Source organism: Plectropomus leopardus, chromosome 13 (genome assembly GCF_026936395.1).
Source record: "Plectropomus leopardus strain MGB_pleo_1.0 chromosome 13, ASM2693639v1, whole genome shotgun sequence".
Classification (NCBI taxonomy): Eukaryota; Metazoa; Chordata; class Actinopteri; order Perciformes; family Serranidae; genus Plectropomus; species Plectropomus leopardus.
Window position 1 is genome coordinate 32,810,291 of NC_142188.1, and position 19,954 is coordinate 32,830,244.

A 19,954-nucleotide genomic window follows, 5' to 3' on the forward strand; every position below is an offset into this window, starting at 1 on the left:
TCAAAACTGTTGGTAAGTGTGTCTGTCAGACTTAAATGTTTTTATCCCTAATTGGCTTTACAATTTAAGATGAAAAACAAATTAAAAAAACTTCATATATAATAAATCACATCTGATTACTCTGAACTGTTAAGTTGTACAATATCCAGTGTTGCACAAGGGGTGAAAGTTTGCTTTGATATCAGAATAAAAATATATTTAAAAGGTATTCATTTACACATGGATGGATTACTGACAAGGTCTTCATGGCACAGACCCAGGGGCCCAAAGATTCAAAGGGCGTTCTAGCCTTCACTTGCAAAATGTCACTGAAATTAACATTTACCAACCAGGAAGAGACTCAAATGACCACAAAGGAACTGCAAAGAGGCACAAAGTAACTATAAAAATGGGCAAAAGAACTACAAAGAGAGACAAAATTACTACAAAGAGAAAAATGACCAAAAATTACATAAAAGGACTACATTGAGACACAAACAACTTCAAAAAGACAAATGACAACAACCACAAAAAGATACAGAACCACAAAAAGATGCATAACAACTACAAAGAGATGCCAAACCAGCAGAGTCTGTGTGTTTTGCTCTGATGTAGAAGAGGTGTTGGGTCCCTTTGCATATCTGTGCCCAGGGTTCCATTGTCTTATTATCTGCCCGTGTGTTTGCATTCATTTTAACGTCAGCCTTCAGGAATCTTAGTCATCAAAAGTATTGAGGTTTTAATCCCTATATTATGATTGCATTTTTAAACAATATATGGGACAAACTGTGGAGGTGAGTGATTATTGCTTTATTTACCATAATATGAAAATAAATTGTACACGACTGACTGCACAACTTCAAAACCCACTGCAGAAATTTGATGGGAGATCTCATGATGGGAACTGGGGTTGGATCTAACTTTGGCCTTCGAAATCAGGTCATCTCGAAACGGTAAACCATTTTGAACACATGACTTCATCTGCTGGCTTCAAGTTAAAGCAGCTCACTTTGGGTGAGAATAACGCTGTGTCTCGAACAAATATTTCTGTGAGTACACTCATATGCAGTACACTGTGTACACTATGTCTAATTGCACAATGCACACATTTTGACAGAGTAGTGTCTCAGATCAAACACAACTATTTGCACTCTCACCAGAAATGATGGTCACAAGATCTGGCAGATTCTCTTCTGGTTGGCGAATTGCACCTCAGTAGAACATCATCATTAACATATGACAAATATTGTCATAAATGCTACTTTTTTCTGCTCATTTGCTCACTTTTCTTGTTTTGTAATAATTCATTTATTGTAAATGAATTGGCTTTCATGGCACATTATGAAAGCTGAGCCATTCCAAGCATGGGCAAAGAGGAGGCAATGCCCCTTAAATGCCCTGCCTGATGCTAAACACAGGCCTCTGTAGCCAAAAAATAATTCTCTACTTTGAGAGGTTAATTGCTACTAAAGAAAATGGCAGTGTAGTCATCCGTTCAGTCAACGGAGTGGAAGCAAGATGAGACCAGTCAGAGAGGGAAACATGTTGAAATACTGGCATCTCACCGGCTGAAAGGTCTGTCAATTTCTAATGACAGCAGCTGTGTTTCTGTTTAAAAACAGTTTGGCCGACTTAACATCAATATTTACAGCTGATTAAAGTAAATGACACTTTTGAGGTTCAAATTTCAATTTTTCAATGATGAACACTTGCATTCATATGACGTCAGAAGGTTATAGCTGCTTTCAGTTTATTTATATTTTTATATATCATTTTATTTTTATATATTTTATGGATTATATTTTCATAATCTAGGTCATTCTACATGAATAGCAGTTAACATTAAAACCATATTACACTTAACATGTGATCAAAAATTGATATTAAATAAGTGAATTAATGAAACAGTTTCCATTGACCAGACATTGAATTTAAATAGATACATATACTAAAATGTGCAGCTACTAAAAGTAAATGATAGCTTCTAGGAAAAAAATAACCAAATATATACAGTATATATATATTTACCATCAATGATTGACACTGTTTCCATGCTTTCTGTCATTCCGGCTGCCCTGAAACATCACGCAAACTTCACAACTCGGAAGCTCAGGTATCATTGAAACTTTCCAATTTTTCTTTTGAAATTATGACTTTGGAGGGCTGTTCATGTGCTTGTAACTCATAAACACAGTATAATTGATATTTATAGGAGCACGTGTAGGCAGAATAAGCCTTATGTCCTCAAACACAAAAAAATGGTCCTGTAGCTTAAGATAAAAACATAAAACAGTGCATGTTATGGCTTACAGTCCTAAAGAACACTCATATTAACCTATATTAACAGTGACTGTTGGTGATCAACATCTCCTATTGCACCTCTATTCAAGGCAGTCTACAAGCAGCCCTGCTCCTGGCTCACACTGGCTGGCTCTAAACTTTCTACTGAGTTAATGATGTCGCATTTTGCCAGTGCTAACAACCAAATTACAACATAATTAACACAACAAACAAGGTGACACACGAAAGGTGCAAAGCGTCACACTCAATTTTCTGTTAAGAGTCCACCATCTACCCATGTACCCATGGTGCACTGCATTTTTCCAGACTTCTTGGTGTGCACTCAAAATAGCAAGAATAAGTCCAGAAGTATGTGATTTGGGACACAGTGCAAGTGTGGTTGAATTTTTGGTAATACAATGAAATGTTTGAAGCTCAGTGTCCAGATAAGCTAAGCTCTTTTCACATCTCACTGCCATTTTCTGCACTATTTTCTACTCATGTTTATTGTGACATAGATTTGCCTCTGCCCTCCAGTAATGAATGGGATTCATCATTGTAAAGAACGTTTTCAGCAAAGCCACAGTCGCTGGCAGTTGTATTTAAACTAACTCTGTTCTACCACAACAGAATGTGAAGAGAGGTTTTGTTTTACTATAGTTTTTTTTGTTGTCTTCACTGCTGTAAGAAGTAACCATTATCGTAGAGATGGAAAGAGTGAAAATAATTCTAGGAAACACACCATAATTAATAATTGTGTCATAGGAAAAAGTAGAACGCATGCAATTGAAAGTGATTGTCTCAGTGAACTGTTTTGAATGTCTCTTTTAGTTCCAGGAGGAAAACCAGTCGGCAGCAGACCAGACACACAGAGCTGTTGACTGGATACATACTTTCCACAGGTTTCAGTTATGATGAAGAAAAATGACCCTGAAGCTCTTCTCTCAAAGAACATACACAGGTAGGGCACGCCCCCTTGTGTTGTACAGCAGTACAACATCTATATTCCAAAGTTCCAACTGAGAATGGGAGATAAATTAACTGAGCAGCAGCAGTTTCAGTTCAAAAGACAAAAATAAAAAAAAATGAGGAGACCGAGACACCAAAAAAAGGAAAGAAAAAAACACGAGAAAATGCCAGGTGGCAGGTTATCTGCACACTGTGCCTACTGCAGAGTCACAGCTGTTATGATATCTAAAATATTTCAAATATATAACAAAAAACACAGTGTGGCTCTTCTTCAAACTTAATATTCAATGATGATTGCCAACCAGGAAATTGAGTCATAGTCTGTTATGTTACAGACACGTCATGTACACTGTCTGAAGGGTGTCATAACTACAAAACACATACTTGAAGGGTTTCACCCTTTAAAACTGCAGTAAACTGGCTTGATCTCTTTCAAAAACAAGGGAAAGGTATTAATTACAAGGAAATTACCTGAAATTTAGAACAAAAAGAAAAAAAGGTTAATAAAAAGTAACAAAAAATAAAAGAAAAAGAATATGAATATATAGATAAAATTGGAATAATAATAATGAGAAATAGAAATATAGTTTTCTGGACAATGTCCCCAATTTTTAAAATTGTTATAAACTTCTAATAATGTCTCCCTCTATTTTTTCAAAAGCTAATTTTCAGGTCATATGTTCCTAATTTCTTGCAGTGTGGGGTGTCTTTTATCAAGTTTATCTGTACCTTTTTTACCTTTTAAAAAAAAAAAAAAAAAAAAATCTTTCTAGCCCGTTGAAACAAAGTCGTTTTGTGCTTTTCAAACCATCCTGAGTGTCTGGACCTGGATATTTTACACCACTTTTTTGTCATAAGTTTCTCCTTTAAAAAAAAAAAAAAATCAAACCAATTTATGCAAGTTTCAAAGGTTTAAATGCTTGTGAAAGGCGTCTGAAAGCAGCACAAGAAAGCTGCTCTTGCTCCCGATTTTAAAGGGTTAATTAAAGCACACTTTACAGACCAAGTGTAATATGATTAATCCACCACAAGGTGCCAGTAGAGGAACAACAGACAGGTCACCTCAGCATTACTTCTCTGAGAATGAGTGAAAATGAAAGTGAGACCGAGCGCCATCAGCAGACTGCAGCTGAGCTGTCTGTCAAACAGGAGCATCAGCAGGGAGGATACCCTTTTTTCTTTATGGATACATTTTTAGTTCAGCCTCGCGGTCAAGCCAACAATCGAGAACTGTTTTTATTTAACCTTCCGTCAAAGTGATTTAAGGCAATTTAATTGTCCTTACATTCCTACTCCTCATTCTGGACAAGAGACATGGCAAACGAACAGTGGCACATGAGGATCAAGCTCTGAAAGGATTCCCATGTTGGACCAGGGGCCAAAAACCATCAGGTCCTTCCAAGACATGTAAAGGTTTGTTGTTTCTGTGCACTCAAAGCTGCTGACTGAAAAGAGATGCTAAAAAAACAACATGAGTAAAGTAGGATGTCTTGTGAACTAAACCCTGAATACATCTGAATACAGCCAGTGCACCAGTTTCCATTAACCCTCAAACTGTGCAAGTTGAAACTGCAACTATAAAATACACCTTATAGAAACATGTCAATTTTGAAAAACCTTTTTAAAGCACCAAAAAGACTGGTACTGGTCGAAACATGTTTTAAATGATTCAGCCACTATGATAAAAGCTTTTAATGTTATTTGTGCTCATTTTCAAGTTTTTTCCATTTTAGGCTTTCAATGCTGTTAACCCTTGACAACATGGATCTACAGCACTTTTCTGGTCTTTGTCACTTTCCGCAAATATTTAAACCTATGTACCTCAAACAAATTGGTTTGAGTTCTCATTCCCAAACATGTGAAAAAAGGCAGTAAGTAAAACATTCTGAAAAATAAAAGATTTTGTAGATTTAGAAAATCTAAAACGATCATAATCACATATTTAAAATAATGCTAAAGAAACATTATTTCTAAGCACTTTTCGAGGCCATTTCCTTGTTTGTTTTTGTTTTTTTACATTTTTCTTTTTAGTGTGCTAATTTCCAGGATTTTTTTCGGTAACTTTTAACATATTTCTTACTATTTTTTGGTCATTTCCTCTTAAATTGCTCTTTGCCTTCTCCCCATGTTTTTGAAAGAAATCATGCTGATTTGCTCAGGTTTCATTAACCACAGTGTGTTGTATTCAAACTTCCCAAATTCCAATTCTCTGTTCATGTTTCACTTGTGTCACCCATACTTCAGGGGAAGAGTACAATGTATGAGAGTCAATGGGAAAACGTCAACCCTCCATGCCAGTGGCACGGGGATACCCCAAAGTTTGATTCTAGGCCCACTGCTTTTGAGTAGCAGTAGCAGATAGCCCATCAGGAGCACAAGGACATTTTTGAAATAGTTGTTTAAATAATTAGTACAATTGAAAGACAGCAGACTTACTATAATATTATCCATTATTGGGATTAAAAGAGAAATTGAATGACAATGAGGTGAAAAGTCTTGGAAATTAATACAGAAAGTTATTTATGGTGTGTGTGTGTGTGTGTGTGTGTGTGTGTGTGTGTGTATTTCTATTTTTATATAATGTTTTATTTTTATTTATATTATATTTTTAATCTAGGTCACTCTTCATTGACAATGCTTATGCATTTATGAGGTCAAGTCGGCAACTTGTGTTATAAAATAATGTTATTTAGTATACTGGCCTGGCATGCTTTAGAGGTCAAAGTTTGCTTGCTTGCTGCATCTAATATATGCAGATACTAAACTGTGCAACTACTAAAAGTAAATGATAGCTACAAGGAACAAAATAATGAACTACAGAATTTTTTAACCCCTCAATTGTTGACACTTTTACAATACTTTCTGCCATTTTTGCTGCCCTGAAGAGTTGCAACCAGCAACTCAAGTATCACTGGAATTTCCTAATTTCCCACTCATAATTATGACTTTGGAGGGCTGTCCATGTGCATATAACTCCTAAATACAGTAAATACAATATTGAATATTGGAGCATTTGAAGGCAGCATTTATTTCTGTACCACTGTAATATTAAAAAAAAACAACCTTGCTGCCTAATGATGCTATTCCATCAATAATATGATGATGACAGATGAACTGGACTGAGAGTCTTGAATTCTCAGTCCCTCTATAAGCTGAGGAACAGGTGCTGTGGATGACTGACTAGTTGTACCACAGATAAACAATGACACATGTATCTGTAGTCTGCCACACTGAAAGCATCACACACACACACACACACACACACACACACACACACACACACTGGACAGCTCATCTGTTTGTGTTAGTCTGTTAGTCAACGGCATTCAGTGGGATGGACAGCTGTCATGTGACGTGGAGAAGGATAAAGGAAGTGATCCAATCTGTGATTGTCTCGAGGCAACCATAAACAGTAACACCAACACATGCACCATGTGGGCTGGATACAGTTTGAAACATTTAGCAAAGCAACACGAAGGCTTCTGTTGGAAGAAAACTTTGTATCTCCAACACAGCAACTTCTTGCAGGAATGTAGAAAAGCAGCCTTTTTCTGGATTAAAAAAAAAACATTGTTGTGTCATTTAGGCTCAGGGGCTGAGGGGAGTAACAATTAATTAATGAAAAAGGACAAAGGCAAGTGGAAGTGGGGGAATAAACAAAAGTGGTGATTTAATTATAAAAACAACCCTCGGGGACTACTTGCCACATTTACATGCTTTCTTCATTTTTTGAAAATTTTGTCTGTGTTCATGCATGTGGCATATATTTTTTGCAATATTGTGTATTTTTATGGAATTACCAACTCAGCCTATAAATCTAAAATACACTATGGAAACAAAATTGTTACAGACTGTTAAGTGTGAAAAATGCTCCATTGAAAGCCATTCAACCTGCAATTTTTGATCCCACAGCCATCAAAGCATAAAAACATGCATTGTATTATTTCTGGGTGTCATTCTAAACTTTTGTCTCGGAATAAGTCATTTTGACTATTTTCTACCTGATGATGTATTTTTACCATATGGAGAAAATACATGCTATATCCACTATATAGGTGTACATATCCCAGGTTGTGATTAAAAACGACAACAAAGTACTTTACATGTAGTATTTTGAAATGAATTCTTTTTTTTCCCCTCTAAAAACATAGTGTCATCATGACAAAACCCTAGTATTTAAAGGGTTTAACTTCTGAAAATGTATGAATATTTGATATGTATGATTAGGAATGATGTTGGTCTAAAAATAAACTAAATATATACTAATCATATTTCTCACATTTTTTTAAAGCTTGATTTTAAGTAGCGCATTTTGTGCGCAGAGCAATACACGTGTGTGATATTAAAGCGGGCTGTAAGGTGTTAAAATAAAGAAAATTCACTAAATTTAACAATACATAATGCAACCAAAAATAAAACACCCTCCTTCCAAAAGTGAGTAAAGATCATGGAGTCCAGTACACAACAACTTTCTTCAATCTTGAATCTGATACACAGCATCCACACTGCCACACTGACTGAAAAGCACCTTCATTTGACTGCCCCAGTCCTTTTATACTGTCCGCTCCTAATCGGCAGATTGAGAACAGGTGTGCTTAATCACTCTGTGCACGGTGACTAAGGAGGGTGCAGAGATGACTCCAGAGATGATCACACTATTGTAGTGCAGCACATGTGCAGTGAAATCTGGTCTTCAGTTGCTGGCTGTTTATTGGGCAACTGCAGAGCAGATTTCATTGCGCATGTGCTTTATCCCAATTGTATGACGGCAATTGATACTGTGGTTATAGTCGAAAAGTCCAAATAATCTCCTTTCCTAACCACTTTTCCTTGATCTCTCCAGAAAATGTCAAGAGGTCAAGGAAAGATGTGATGGAGAATTCATAAAGAAAAGATGACCACGGTGTTATAAGAATCTGATTGCACTTCTCCTCGTCTCTGTAATGTCGTTGACGTGGGTCTGCTCTGTTGTATGTAACCTTGATATCTTCTTCTTTTTATTTTTCTTCTTCTTTACTAAAAGCCTAACTAGGGACGGGAGTTGGAAACTAGCAACAGTTATAATCTCTATATGTCAGGCATCAGTTACTACAGCTTGTTTCTAGCAATGGAAGTTGTACTGTTTACTTGCATTGTCCCTATCAAATAAACTATATCAATAAATAAAAATCAAACTACAATGTTCAGATGATGGACTACCAAAAGCACATCCTCACTGTGTTGGTTTATAATATAATTACAAATATGTTTTATAAAAAATGTATAGCAATTCAGGGCAAAAATCTGACTATAAGCCTGTGTATATAAAAGCATAAGAACCAGCACACAGCTCAGTGAACAGCTTCATGCTCACATGTTTTGAGGGTGTTTGGGCTCATACAGACTGTGGATGTGTTAATGTAATAAAACAGTTGATTCCCCCAAAGAATTGAAGCTGCACATCGCTTTAAATGTTACTGCCATGAAGAATTGTCGGACGGATCACCTCCTTTCCTTTGGTAAAGGATTGTCCAGTATATCCTTTGCTAAAGACAATTATTAAGTTAGCACTGAAGCACCTTTCCTTAGTATCATAGGAATTCGAACATCTCTAATTATGGCAGCTGCTCAGATACTTCCTGGTCATTTCACTCAGTGAAGAACCTTCCTAAGCAAAATGGACAATGGGACGATTAGACTGATGTTCGACTTCCGGGTCACCGGAAGTCGAACATCATAAATTTGTAAAAGAAAGCTGGGAAAAACAAAAGAAGAAGAAGAAGAAGAAGAAGAAGAAGAAGAAGAAGAAGAAGAAGAAGAAGAAGAAACCAAACAAAATGAAGTAAAAAGTAAAGCATAGAAATGTAAAGCACCAAAAAGTTATCCATGTTGCCACCTGCAACCCGTTGCTGTTTGTTAACTTGTTTGGTATGTGTGTGTATGGTGTAGCGGACATACTGCCATCAATAAATTAATTCTCCCCTGGTACTTGTATACTGGGACAAGGACAGTAGTCCAATTAAATGGCCTGAGCGAGCTATAACTGTAGCACCACTTAACTGTGCATGAAAATATACTGTGTCCTGTTGATAAATCCAGATTCTTTCAGTCTTGTTTCTCAGATGCAGTAGTTTCTTTTTCTTCTTCCTTTATTCACTTATTTCGTGGTTTTCATAGGAAACACATAATTTATACCCTAAATCTGTACACTTAGGAACAGACACCAATGTGTCCGGATTACACCCATATCCACCCATACCCATGTGCAGTCTAGAAGAGCATGTATGAAAGGTGCATTACACATTCTAATACTAGTTAGCTTTTTCCTGATTATGCACACAAAAGTCAAGGGGCCCAATATAGAAGATTTTTGTTACATCAATCTATACTCTACATCGATATTATAAAGACTATGTAAATTATTTAGTGCATCCCAAAAAAGTGAACACTGATGTTCAGTGGGAAAGTCCTGTTGAGATCAACAATGCCTTTTTCTAGGGAGACATGGCCCAGACAGTTAGATAAGACAAAATTACAAACAACGATAACCACAATGAAAAACATAAAAGATATACAGTAACATGTAGAAATGTTAAAAAATGCCCTCTCACAATGACAGGTACCAACCAATTCATTCACCCGTACTTAAAAATCAGGCAGAAAGAACAGTTCTCATCCTTTGAAATCTTTTTAGAGGATACTCCAAGTAAAAGCTTTCTTTCCAAACTGTGCATTAGAAACACCCAACAAGAGTAAGGCCATGTTTGTATGGAAATTATTTTGGGAGAAAACGGCAATCTAGTTACATTTTGGCTGTTCATTTATACTTCGTTTTGTGTGCCTGAAAACAGAAAGATTTGAAAACGAATTCCAGATTGCAAACTTTTGAGAATGCCACTGTTTTCGTAGTCATGTAAACTGGCAATACGGAGTTTCCTCTGACAACGGGGACTTTTTTGTTCATAACGGTCTCAGTCCATAGCCATGTGCGAGTAGGTGGACAAAAACATCGATGCAGGACTTCTGAGTGCTGTTTGTGCTAGTCACCATCCTGAATTTAACAGTGCTATTCCAGCAAAGTGTAGATTTACCACACCAGCACTTTGATCAGCGGAGACGCATCACTTAAATGCACCAACTTCTAAATCCACCTTTACTTCGATGAAGGTACAAATACATACACATACAAATGATGCATTAGCCATCTATGAATGTTTACATCTCACCGCTCTGTTGGAGGAAGTGTACATGCGCATGTGCGTTTTGTTTCATCACAAAATCACAATGCCACCTACTGGCCTGGCATGTACACTACAGCGTTTTTGGTAGTTTTTTTCCAGATCCGTGTGCACAGCGATTGTTTTCAAAGGGGCTCGATCACCTTCAGTTTTTAACTTGGACTCTGGAATAGTAAGAGGGCCAAGACTAGCAGACCTGAGGGGCCTGTTTTGACAGTGTGAGGAACTCAGTTATATACTCCGGTGCCCGATCGTTCACAGTCTTGTATGTGACTAAAAGCACTCCAGAATGGATTTTAAAAGAGACTGGAAGCCAAGGCAGTGAAGCTAAAATTGGTGTGATGTATGAGGATTGTAGAAGATTGTGAAGATTATCAACCTGGGGTTTAAAATGAAGGGGAGTCATCAAGCCAACTATTTGTAATAAGAGACAACCTCTAACCTCTGTCCATGAGCAGTAAAAGAAAGCCGTAGTGATAGATGAGCCGGCACAATATATCACATGTCTCATTCATTTTAGTCAGCTTTTAACTCACAAGAACAGTATTTGAAATGAGAAACATCCTTAAAAGGATCTTTGAACATTAGACAAAATGTTTTCTTTAAAACATTATTACAACTTGTAGGTAACATTAGTCAGTGTTGTGGGAATGTTCCTTGCTAGCTGGGTTGAAATTGTCCACATTTTAAATTAGACTGTTAATATAAACTTGGGAAATGGAACTAAAATGAAAACCCTGGGGGACACCTCTATAAGTGTTTCACCAGTTAGAAGTTTACCTGCCTGTAAATCCCCTGTAGATGTCTGCTTGCATACATGGTTGATTTGAGTGCATGCACACATTAGAAGCTTTCTGCTTGCACCAACATTCTTATAATTTGGCCCTCCTCTAACCATGCTATCCTATGTTTTCCTTCTTCACACCTGCCAAAGCATTCATTTACATTCATCAATACACTTAAATTTACACACAGGTGTCCCCCACAAGACCATACTGTACATACACAGGCCTGATCAACCCACATGCACACATACACACATTAATGAACACACACTCCAGCTCCCTGCCTGCCCTCTGTAAATCCCAGGCTGCTCTGACAGGCCACATTAAGAAGAGCCTGCTCAGCATGAACACATCATAAAAGTGGACATGCAATTTCTGTTTTCACCAAATAGCCAGCCGAGCTCGTTCTGCATCTCTGATTTTAATACACTCGACAAGCAGCTTAGCAGCCAGGGAGAGAGAGAGCCCAGGCCCCAGGGAGGAGGGCAAGAGACTGAGTGTATGTGTAGCGGCAGAGAGAGAGAATGAGTTATGCCTTCCAGCACTGCTAAATCCATTTCTCCATCTGAATTATCAACTAGAATTTGATTAATATGCAAATTCAAAGGGGGAGGGGAGAACGTCTGGGATAATTCTCTTTGTGGATAGTAATTAATCACCGGTTAAAGTAAATTAATACATATATCAATTTTGTCAGGGACACGCTTAGTTCAATAGCCCGTAAAATTGAAGTTTGAAGTGTTAAGGGGCTCTACAGGAACGTTATAACTAAAACTTTCAAATCTGCCCTATTTAGTGATCAATCAAGCTGTGCCCTGCGGCAGAGGCAGCTCATTTCTTCAGCTCCGTACTGACACACAGAAAAACACAGAGCACAGGCGCTTGCTTAACAGTCTTCCGTCAGAGCTGCAGTAGAGTCCCACGCTCACACTGCAGTTTGCACTGCACTGCACTGCACATCACAGCACTGCACAAGAACAGCACAGAACAGCACAGAACAGCAATAAACTGAACAGGGCATCACTGCACAGCACTGCATAGGACAGGACAGGACAGGACGGGACAGGATGGCATTGCGTTGCACAGCGGGCATTGCACAGGGCAGCACAGGCCAGGGGTTCATTCTGAATAAAGAAGGATGCTGTTGCTTATGTTGATCAGAGTAACAATAATTGGACTGTCAGTGCTCACTGGATAGCCATTTGGATATAACTGCTATAACCATGGAGTACTATATACATAATAATGACTGTATGTTACAATTATTGTATAATAACAATAACAGCACTAATAATAATTTATTTACTCATATATTGTACAAGTAACGGTGTTATTGGTAGTATTAGTTTTAGTATAAATGAATGTATCCTGAATATATATATAATTCATTATTAATTGCTTTCACTTGGTCTCTTGTATGTATATAAAATGAGACTGACAATGAATTTGAAAACAATTTTCTATAATACCATTATTTAGTAATGCATATATTCAGCAATGTTTTACAATATTATTAATATTATGATTATTATTGTTGTTTTTAATTATTGTTATCATCATTGTCATTATTTACAACAACAACAAAAACAATAATAATGATTATAATGATGATGATAATAATAATAATAATAATAATAATTAAAAAACTGTATTGACCATGGAAAATTGGATAATAATTTAACAATAAGTGACAGTTAACATATACAACAAATATATAAATCTAAATCTAAAAATCTAATAATATAAAATAATTATGACAACAACAACAGCATTATTATTATTATTATTATTATTATTATTATTATTATTATTATTATTATTATTATTATTATCATTATAGCTGCAAGCTTTAAAAGCACTTGATGTAATAGTGCTAAACATTTCTCCTGAATATAAAGATATTTGTCAGTGTGTTGGCAGGTCCCAGATGGCAGCAGCCAGTTGTTTAGAGGTCCACCAGGAAGAAAGGGAGGGGGTGGTGTCAGGTCCAGTTGTTTAAGCAGGGGGCCATGCATCAAACTTCAATTTTCCGGCCGATTGAATAAATGATTCTCTCTCTTTCTCTCTCTCTCTCTCTGTGTCTGTGTGTGTGTGCTGCAGTTATTGACCCACATCTCCCCCTTTAAAGAAACACACGCTTTCCAACAGTGTGCTTTCTAATGAAAAGCCAAAACAGCCATAGAATGTCCCCACTGTCCACATGCAGTCTACTGTGTGCCTGTGCATCTGTAAATTAAGAAATAGAGATTCTCACCATACTAATGGGGGAACCATTATTATGAGGGAACAGATGATTTAATTTTATCATCTGTATAATAGCAAAGAATAATGTTTTATACCTTTTATCAGCTGAGAATGTATTTTAAAAATAAGCTGATCACTTGAATGTATTTGAAGGGTTTGAATGGACCATTATTATATTTTCTTCTCATCTGTTTGGATTCTTTCATGCAGAAAAGGATTATTATCATTAACCCCTTTGTACCTGGGTCAAGTCCTAATGTGCTGGGTTCTGATGCCTTTCACAAGCATTTAAACCTCTGAAACCTGAAAAAAAAGCATTTTAATTCTTTTGAAAAGATGGGAAAATGCTATGAGCAACTAGACAAAAAATGGCTGTGAAAGTGCAGAAAATTAGTGAAAATATGCAAGACAAGGGGGAAATGTCCAGAAAACGATATTTAACAATAGCCTAATAATTATTAGGCTATTATTAAATATCGTTTATATATACAGGTATCTATCTATCTATCTATCTATCTATAGTAAAAGAGATCTTAGATGGATTTTTGATTTTAAAAAAAAGGAAATTATGGACAACATACCAATCGAAAATCAGAACAGAAAAGAAATTTGCAGCATTCTGTGGTGTATATATATATATATATATATATACACCATATATATATATATGTGTGTGTGTGTGTGTGTGTGTGTGTGTGTGTGTGTGTGTGTGTGTACAGCTAATGTAGAGCAGATGAAGTGTGTGACTGAGAGCTCTGTTATCTTCAAGTCAATTATTTGGAGGCTCGGACCAGCCCACTGAGCTCCATTCACATTCATAGTCGTGTTTTAACACAGCGGGCCGGAGAGCAGAGAGTGTGTTTGCTTTATATGCGACAAAAAGGGAGCTGAAAAGACGGGTCGAGTCGATCCATCAAAGTGACGCGTAATTGAGAGGACAATCCTTAAACCATATGGCCTGTGAACACTCTCCTCTGGAGGCCTTTGTGCGCGCGGACACGCCGAGCGGTGCAGAGGGGACAAACTCTTGTCTCCGTATTGCTCGCTGCTGGGGAGCCGTCCCCGGGGAACACATAACACGGACACACACACACACACACACACACACACACACACACACACACACACACACACACACACACGCACACTCGTGAGGGCCTCTTTGCTCCAGATCGTGTTTCTCACAAAGAAAAATTAAAATACACGTAGGAGGTCAGAAGGCACGTTGCTGTTGTAAATGCATTTGACAAAAGACGCTGTTTCTGCCCCAAAATCCCCTAAACACAGACACGGCCAAGTGACGTTTAAAAAGAATTACAATGAGACCAAATTATTCTATTATACAACATATTGATAAATTATATAGTTATACTTTGGACTATAGAAATGTGCGAAAGGCTGGATATTTGAAACTTTTTTTATTTGACATTGTTTACATTACAATTTGTACAGTTTGATGCGTTCTGCACTCTGAAGGCACTTGACGGTTGTACAAAGCATTATAAATATATTAAACTGTGATTTATTACAAGCTGTTAGTGACACATTTCTCGGTGTGATTATCGTTTTTGAAGAATTCATATATCAAAAAGCTGTCAAATGTCGGCTTGAGTTTATAAAAATGATTTCTAGCCTTTTCAACCTTTTCGAAATCAAACCAAATGCAACATGCGGTGAAATATTTTAGTGATTGTAACCAGAATAAGCACCTGCATGTTTTGTTTCTTTTCCCCTCTGAGTGTCTCTGTGTCGCGCGTCTTCTGAGCACAGCGGGCCTATGGCTTCTCTCTGTTTCTGGATAGTTTGCTGCATGTCCGTGCGTAAAAGGATGAAATCCTCGTAAAGCCAGAGTTTCTGTCTGCAAACATCGCGTTATTTGGCACTTCACACGGTGATCAGTGACACACTTTAATCATCCACATCAATCTCCTCATCTTCATCCTCCGAGCAGCACTTGCTGCTCAGCCGGTCTGTGTACCACGACGACGCGGGAGAAGGAGGCGACGTGTGCGCTCTGCTTGAGTCCAGGTTCTCAGTGGGGTCTGTGTGGGACCTGGTGGACACGGTGTCGGCTTCGGTGTGGCTCGGCGCGGGAACAGTCCCCCCGCTCATACCCCCGGCGGCACACTTCTCAAGCTCGGCCAGCTTGGAGAGCTTTTCAAAGGCCACAGTGCCCGCGACTTTGGCAGACTCTACGTCCGCTTTCATCTCCTCCAAGTCCCGCTTGAGCTTGGCCCGCCGGTTCTGGAACCAGGTGATAACCTGCGCGTTGGTCAGCCCGAGCTGCTGCGCGATCTGGTCCCGATCCGCCGGGCTCAGGTACTTCTGATAGAGGAAGCGCTTCTCCAGCTCGTAGATCTGGTGGTTTGTGAACGCAGTGCGAGATTTTCGCCGCTTCTTGGGGGTGTTCCTCTGGCCGAAGAGCGTCAGGCCGTCTCGGCCTGAGAGAGAGGGACAAATGCGGTCAAAGTGAGGTGAAATACGGTGCCAAATAAACAAATCTGTATGCACATGCATCCAAAAAATATAATGAGCCACCAAAACAATCAGAGCTGCTCCACAAACATTCTGCCTAAGTAGAATAAATGACGAGTAGATTTTTCAGTCAACTCAATATGATCAATTGTCAGATAAAATTAAGATAAATAAAAAGACGGTAAGAATAAGACATCAGACGGATAACGAAAAGATACATAAATAAAGAGCAGCAAAAGGAACCGAGAAATTAAAAATAAATAGATAAAGTGAAAGATTAAAAATAAATAAATAAAGATACAATTAAGATAAAACTTTTACACTTGTCCTGGCTGACAATTGTTACTTATTAAAATAATTAAAACGCAAAAAGGAATTCTATATAGGATGCTGCTACACCAGATATTTGTCCTAAAAATAAAAATGACATTGAATAAAAGAAAAAAGATGTAGGCCTATAATTTGCATTTGCGTTAATAACTGTATAAGTTTTAAGACTATATTTTCGTTTCACGGATTGTTTTCTAAAGCATTTCTTCACGTGTTCACTCTTTCAGTTTATTAACCCTTTAAATTCTGGGGCGAAATAACTTTTCTTTCAGACGACTTTCACAAGTATCGAAACCTTTGACCCTTGCGCAAATTGGTGCCCTTTCTTTTAAAAACACTGGGGGAAAGGCAATGAGCAACTCAGTAAGAAATGTCGGAAAACGTCGAAGGGGAAAATATATATATATAAAAAGCTGGGGAAAAATATATTAAGAATTATTATCATGATTACATAATTAAATTGTGGTACAGAATTACTACAGTTTTTAGGCGCTTTTCCAAGTCTTGGTTACCTTGATTTTGTTGGTTGTTGTTTTTTATTTAAAAACTTTTTTATTACTAATTTTTAGGTACTTCCTTGTATTTATTTTTTTTTGTACTTATTTCTTGCTATTTCGAGGGTCATTTCTTTTGTTTCTCTTCCCAATGTTTTTGAAAGAAAACAAGACAAATTGTGCAGGTCTCAAAGGGTTAATTATATATTAAATTTAGATCAACTGTTACTGCAGTTCCGTTTTACACACATTAAACTGAAAAACTATGCTGGAGTCACAAATAAATATACCAGCAACAACAACAAGAGGAATGAATAAATCACCCCGGTACGTTTTTCTCTCCAAAGCGCGCGAGCTTCAGTTTCTTTTTCTTTCATTTTAAAACCAGTTTTATTTGTTTTATTTATTTTAATAAAATAGTCCAACCGCTATTGTAACAACTAGGCGTGCTAATAATTGACACGAAAAGAAGCTTTTACCCTCAGCAGCCTGCAGCACGCTGACCTCCAGGCCCTTGAAGGTTTTGCTGGCCAGCTCCTCCAGCGCGCACAGCGGGGAGGTCTGACTAAGCAGCGCGCGGCCGGACAGGCTGTGACCCGCCGAGGTCAGCTTCTCTCCGGTGGAGATGTGGTGCGCCGCTCCGCTCAGGGAGTAGTTTCTCCTCACAGACGGCTTGTTGAGGATGTCCTCGATGCTGAAAGGCGTCAGCGGCTTGTTGGAGTTGGCCGGCGGCGGGAGGTGATCCAGAGGACTGCGCCTCCGCTCCTCCAGCACCGCTGGGCATTTGGAGTCGTCCTTAGAGGTCATGGCGGCTCAGTGGGTCACACCTGACTGCGGTGAGTTTAAAAAAAGAGGACTGAAAGCGGACACAGACTGAGGAGGAGTGGAACAGAGACAGAACAGGAGAGTTAAAATAATCTGCAGCTCGGATCACAGGTGATTCTGCAGCCGCATGTCGGCCGCCGAGCTGCAGGCTGCAGGGACACTTCTCACTTCCAGTCCCCCCGCGTCTCCTAGCCACTTTTCCACGGTGACGCACAACGAGGCACGAGCCGAACCCATCCGGTGGACGGTGATGCACCAAAAGCAGCAGCGAGTGACCACCAGTAGCAAGTTATTACTGTGTGGAAAGCAATCAATTTCTCTCTCTCTCTCTCTCTCTCTCTCTTTCTCTCTCTCTCTCTCTCTCTGTAGCCAGATACCGGGGAGCGGTAATTAGAGGGCACGGCGGAGAGGAGGAGTCCAATTAGAAAGTAGAGCAGACCCACTTAACACTTACTTTCTAAAATTAGATAATTTGTCACAAAAACAAGCAAATGTTTATCTCCACGTGATATTATCCTCATATGCGCACGCGGCATAATTGGCACCGCGTGTGCGATCACCGGGCGTGCTCGTGCCAATTTGGATAAATCCGCGCTGCGTCAATCTTCAGGCCAATTACACTCAGAAACACAAAAGATCAACTCTCGCCATGGCGCTCATCGACAAAAAAAATCACTGCAAGTGGAAAATCGGAAAGCACACACACACACACACACACACACACACACACACACACACACACACACAGAGAGAGAGAGAGTATATCAGCAGGATAACAGTGGAGGAGACAGAGGAGTGACAGAGGAGGATATCACCCTGGCCTGAGCACACCTGCACCCCCCGCCACCTCTAAAAAAACCTATAACTAGCAAAGCGCCAGGCACCCCGGAGCGCAGCTACACACACACGCGCGCGCACACACACACACACACACACACACACACACACACACACACACACACACACACACACACACACACACGCACACACACACACACACACAGCACAGAGGATCAGCTGCTGATCACCAGGACACAACTGGAGCTTTCTGAAAATACCTGTAACATAAAATTAATAATTAATAAAGAAAGAAAAAAAAGAAGAAGAAATTATTAGATGTACAAAATTAATTAAATAAAGCTAGGGGAAAATGTCTGAGATAAAAAGAAAAAAACTAAAAATTACATTTATAGACTAGTTACAATTCCTAAATACATATTTCAATTTATGTCATATAATTGTTATTTTTTTTAGCACTTTTTCTAGGGTTAGGGTTAGGGTTATTTTCTTCTTCTATACAAATTTTCAGGTAATTTTCTTGAACTTTAAAAAAAATAATAATTTCAAGCAAGTTTTTAGGTCGTTTCTACTGTAGTTGCTCATTACCGTCTTCCACTGGCTTTGAAAGAAATCACGACAATTTGACCAGTTTTCAAAACGTGAAATTATAGAGGCAGTAAGATTAAACTTATAGATGCCATATCTTACTTTAAATATACGTTCCCCTTGAAACATTATGTAGCTATATTTTCAACAAACTCACTCTTTACAACCCTCAGACATTGACGCTCTAATGAGAGATAAAGTTAGTTAGTTGGTTAGTTTTTTTTTTTTTGGAAAAACAAAACAGAATCACAGAACAAGCAAGAAGTCTTCTATTTTCTTTTAAGCAAATTTTTCTTCCCTTACCCTCTCACCGCCAAAAGCGAGACCATAACAGAAAGACAAGCCATAACCAAAAACAATCATGACCGGATCAATGTTTTACCTTCTTAATTTTTTGTTTGTTCAATGAAGAAACCTTATATTTTCAAGACAAATTTACAGCTTTATTTATTTATTTATTTTAATTTTCCGAGTTCAAGTATAAATATTCACACAAAAACTTGAAAATATATATTTTTTAAAAAGTGTCATCCCCGTTCCCTCTCCCCCTTTCCTGTCACTCTCTGATTGCACAATAAAGGCGTGAAAAGCCAAAAAGATTAAACTAGTTCTTCTTTTACAAAATAAGGAAATAAAGATGAACTCATTCATATATTCACTCACATAAACATATGAAGGAGAGCGACAGATTATCCGATAAACTGTTTAATTAATTAATAGTAAATGACTTATATATCACATATATATGACACGCACACACGCGCACAGACACATACCTATGCAAAACACGTGAGACATAGATAGATCGATCGATCAATAGATAGATAGATAGATAGATAGATAGCTAGATAGATAGATAGATAGATAGATAGATAGATAGATAGATAGATAGATAGATAGATAGATAGATATAGAGGTCCATTATTCGCCCCGCAGCGAAACATTTCGTAGCGGGCCATAAAAAAGACGG

The 19,954-nt window shown here is 38.1% G+C and overlaps 1 protein-coding gene across 1 annotated transcript; it reads right to left on the reverse strand.

The window, feature by feature from the left end:
* Positions 1-15,014: 15,014 nt before the first annotated feature.
* On the reverse strand, positions 15,015-17,845 carry lbx1a (ladybird homeobox 1a). The gene is made up of 2 exons (XM_042501544.2): positions 17,253-17,845; positions 15,015-15,915 (listed from the first exon to the last, which is right to left on the reverse strand). Exons 1-2 carry the CDS (start codon positions 17,578-17,580, stop codon positions 15,383-15,385), a joined length of 861 nt encoding a protein of 286 aa, XP_042357478.2. The 5' UTR covers positions 17,581-17,845; the 3' UTR covers positions 15,015-15,382.
* Positions 17,846-19,954: the final 2,109 nt, after the last annotated feature.